The sequence below is a fragment of the Palaemon carinicauda genome, chromosome 41, assembly GCF_036898095.1.
Source record: "Palaemon carinicauda isolate YSFRI2023 chromosome 41, ASM3689809v2, whole genome shotgun sequence".
NCBI lineage: Eukaryota > Metazoa > Arthropoda > Malacostraca > Decapoda > Palaemonidae > Palaemon > Palaemon carinicauda.
In genome coordinates this window covers 7,404,466-7,409,314 of record NC_090765.1, presented here as the reverse complement: position 1 = coordinate 7,409,314, position 4,849 = coordinate 7,404,466, and the positions used below count along the sequence as shown (strand labels likewise).

General features: G+C 33.7%; 1 protein-coding gene across 1 annotated transcript in view; it reads right to left on the bottom strand.

The window, feature by feature from the left end:
• Positions 1-288: 288 nt before the first annotated feature.
• LOC137632189 (transcription factor RFX4-like) overlaps positions 289-4,849 on the bottom strand; it is a 201,823-nt gene continuing 197,262 nt past the window's right edge. The window contains exons 15-17 of the mRNA XM_068364068.1: positions 3,794-4,122; positions 1,938-2,269; positions 289-1,545 (exon numbers count right to left, since the gene is read on the bottom strand). Of these exons, the coding sequence (XP_068220169.1) occupies positions 1,518-1,545; positions 1,938-2,269; positions 3,794-4,122 (689 nt within the window). The 3' untranslated portion in view covers positions 289-1,517. The remainder of the gene's footprint in view (positions 1,546-1,937; positions 2,270-3,793; positions 4,123-4,849) is intronic.

Here is a 4,849-nt window from a genome sequence, read left to right as displayed (position 1 = left end):
CGGCTTATATACAGTATATATATATATATATATATATATAGGTGTGTGTGTGTGCATGGGTATATGTGTGTGTTTATTTGTATATGCATGCATATATATATATATATATATATATATATTTCTATATACATATACAAATATCTATTTATATATATATATAAATTTATATATTTATATATATAAATAAATATATATATGTATATAAATATGAATATATATATATATATATATATATGTATATATATAAATATATATATATATATATATATATACACTAAACTGTATAAAAAAACATGCATATACTAATGTATTGATGTGTGGTCATGTATGTTATCTCTATCATGCTATGACTAGTTCTACATAACACATAAGTGATGCTATAATACATTAATTATGCACTTATTTTTCTTTACAAAATATAAGATATGTACACTTGATAGATAGAGAGATAGATAGATAGATATATGGATAGCAATCCTGTATTACAGGATCCATTATAACACGAAGATACTATAGAACTGTCGTATCAAACACGACGCTTATTTTGACATAGACAGAAGATCTTTGGATCTAGTTTTTGAAGGGGAATTTATCTTAAGCAAGTGATTCCGTCTTTCGTAGCTTGAATACTGTAAATATGGTTAAAAAATAATTGGGAATAGACGTACGCGGTGTCTTTTATCCTGAAGTGAATTGTGCACCTTACGTGAAGTGAGAAAATTAGAGCAGTTTCTTGATGTGTAAATAAATGAAAAACTAAACGGAAAATGCAAAACCAATTACAGATTGATTTCATCCTTTCTAATTAAAGTATTGAGCTGCTTAAAAAAAGAAAAAAAGAAAAAACACCCATAGAAAAAGAAAAAAATAAGATCATTCACTTTTATCATCTTGTTTTTTGGAATTCCAAGGTCGCACGATGAATAAAAACAGAAATTAGAAAAGGAGTTATGATTCAACACATGAAATACTCCAAGTAGGTCGAGTCTTACAGGCAATGGGCCCTGTATCACCGGTACACGACCTGTGTTTCTGTACTCGCTACCCAAGTTCCTGTCTATGTCAAAAATATTATGTCTCGAGATTCTGCGCTACTATTCATTACGATACTAAGAACACAATGGACATTGTTCATTCTTCAGACATAAGACAGGTTCCCAGAAATGGCACTCCATTGAGGTACGAAATATGAAATCAGTACAATGAGCGACCTGATTCTGCATCATTATTTTGTAATCCGTTTTTTTTTTCGAATTTTTTATTCATCGCTATTTTTTCTATGATGATATTCGACATTTTTTTCGAATTAGTATTCACATTTTCATAGTTTCTATTTTTCTATCAATTTATATTGATATCTTTTTATGGTGCCACAATTTAATTTTCATCTTATCTTGAAATTCTCTTTTTTTTCTTGCTTTGTTAATGTATGCAGCAGACAATGTTTTTTGACTATCATATACAGTAGTTCTAGTCAGGAAGGAAATCTTTATCTGGAATTCCATTCTGGGCATTTACTATCCTTCCACATCCTTGGGTTTAAACCTGAAAAAGACGGAAGGAATATATTATGGATGCAGCAAGTGCATGCGAAACATTTTTATATCTTCTTGGAGAGCGTTGCTTACCTATGTACAAAATACTGTATACATATACAACTGTATGATTAAAAGTATGAATATTGTAAGAGTGTTACTGCCTCATAACAGAAATAAGACATGTTATGTAATGGTTTTTATTAAAAGTTTGAATGAAAACTCACTTGAGGGGGACAAAAAACAAATGATATTTCAAAAACATTCATGTGTGATGAACTTTTGGTTAAAGACACCCAAACTTTGCAAGCACATTTTTTTGTACACATATGCACTGTACGTCTATAGTTTATTATTTCAAATTATGCAGTGATTAAAGGGAAAAAAATATGGTAATCTTGCCTATTCGTATAATACGATGGATCGTAGGTCTGGTAATAGTTGGTGGAATACAAAATGGACTGGTCCGGGTAGTAGACTGTTGAGCAGTCGACGTAAGTATCACTAGTTCTGAGATTTCCATACACGAGAGGATCTCCCCCAACTGTGTTTCCTCCTCCTTCACCATTTCCACCCCCACCTCCTCCTCCACCACCACCGCCTCCACCTCCTCCACCATGCAGGAGGTTCCCAGTGCCTCCGACGTTTGCCCCACTACCGCTGACTGCCGTTGAATTTCCTCTTGTCCTGTCATCTCCTGAGCTCACGTCAATACCAGTTCCTTCTTGATAGTACTGCATGAAAAGGGAGAAAATTCGCGAAATTATTCATAGGAGCCCCGTCTATCGCATTCTCTCTTTAGCTTCTTATTTAAAACACAAATGCATATTTGCATTATGCGCTAAGGACAGAAGTTTAGATTCGAGGTTAATAGTATAACCTGGGGCTTTTCATATACCTCAGAAAAGAATCCCAATGAGTGTATTCTGAAATACACCGTTAAAGTTTCATACAATAAAGAGAGCAAATACTGGTTATGAAAGAAATAATGCAAATTAGATAATCCTCAAGCTTTTAAAGCCGGGTTGAGTTAGTTCTGTACTATGACCTTTCCATGGATACTGTTACCTACAGTTATATGGAAAAGTCTGATATTCATGAAGGACTTAACACTAAACAGAAACTGGCTGAAAATTTGATTTAGTAGTATTGAACAGAATGAGATTTCACGTGGTTCATTCATTGATGATCTTTATTAATATGCATCTTAATATTTCAAGCTTGAACAATTAACCCAAAGTACAACTTTCATATAAGTAATACAAGAAGATAGAAGAGAACATTTAAAGGCTATCTTTAATGAAGTTTGGTGATGTAACAGAAAACTTCAGAACACCCTGGACCACAATGAAAGGAGCAGATGCAGCACTTCTTCTGGGATAAAGATAAAGCTAGAAAAAAAAGGGGGGGGGGGTGGGTAAAACCGCAAGAATATGAGACTATAATAACAAACTGTCACTGTTCTTCTGAGTTGCTCGTGCTATTGTAAGTATAGTATCAAGACACTAACAACCTCTCTTGAGTTGATGTCCTGTCTGATTTGTGATAATCTGAGACCATGGATTCAGAGGGATATTCTTCTTTTCTGGCAATGGTTATATTTATTTTCTATTTATAGAAGATAATCTGGTATGTATCTGCTGCAAAACAGAGATACACGTTTGAAGTAACAAGGATTTTTTTTTCTTTTTTGGCATCAGTGGAAAATTATCGGGATATTTCTGCAGCTCGTAACTAGGCTAAAACGTTTCATGCTTTTATTTATTGTATGTTATTGATAGCAGGTTGAGGAAAGTTCATAAATTAGAAAATTCGTAGTTTCTGTATGATATTCTTGAAAATTTAGAATTATATATAATTTCAAAATTCATTTTTCTGGCAAAAAGTACAGCAAATCTTTCCTGCTTTTACAACATGGTTCCACATGGCGATGTTTTGCAGCTAGGAATATAAAGCACAGTAGCATAAATATTTAGTGTTTTAGACTTACAATATTATCTTTATTATATCTGTTGATGTAAATAGGCATACACATACGTATATATATTAATACACATATATATTATTAGCAAAACAACATAAATAAATGTGCGTGTATTATATTAAACACAAATAGAAACTCGTGCATATAAAAATACTTACACATAAATTCACACAGAAACCAAACATATTCACAAAATAATCAACAAGTCAAGAAAAGACATACTTCAATCTTCCTTTCATGACATCATATAGCAAAGCTTTATATCAACACTGACCTGGTTAATAGCAATAGATGTGGGTGGGTAGAGGTAGTTCCTCCCGACGAGGGTAGACGGGAGTCTGTAGCTTCTGGTGTCATAGTCATACCCATAATAATCCCCTCCTATTGCTGCTCCAGTTGCTCCTCCTCCACTTCCTCCTGTAGGGGGAGCTGAGGCTGCTGATACAGACGAGGGTGCAGGACCCCCGGCAGCTGTTGTCACAGCAACAGACGTCTGCGGTGGTGCAGATGTCTCGCCATGACCTGCTACTCCCGCTGAAGGGGGTACTCCTGAGGATATGTAATCCATGCTGCCGTCATCTTCAACAAGTCCTCCGTCCAACCCTGAAATAACCAATTTGTAAACCCTGTAGCTATGACGTGACTTTCAATGTTGTTGTCTCTCTTTCCGGGAATATGTATTAACTATCAAATTTTCGTGTTGTTTTTCCTTTTAATAAGTCAAGGTTTTCACTATCACCAGCTGAGGTGCAGGATGCTAATGGTAGAAGACGAGGTATTTCAATATTGAGGTCCCAAAGTTATATGTAGCTAAGAGGGCTACAACATGAGATGCTAATTAAGTTTAATTAACTAACCACGATTCTCCTGGCTAATAATATTCCATACATTTCCTTTGATTTATTACTACAGAAAGATGTTTTATGCAAGTTTTAAAAATTTGTGACAAGAGGCATAGAATAGTCCAACAACTGAAAAACAGTTGGATTTAGGGGCAATGACTAATAACTAAACATAATTCTGTAAAATAGGTGACCAATGCTTCATTACTTAGGAAGAAAGTACTTATGAAATTTTCCTTATCAGAATTATTTGCCTCTACTGTTATTTTGAAATTTAGTTTTTATTGTCAACTCAGAGTACATGAGTGATTGTTTTGATAACAAGATTACCATTACCAATAATGGTATTGGTAATTTATCGTTAATCATGGTTTAGTGTCAGTATTGTAAAGATTGGTGTACATATTATTATTATTATTATTATTATCATTATTATTACATGCTAAGCTATAACCCTAGTTGGAAAAGGAAGACGTTAAATGACCAAG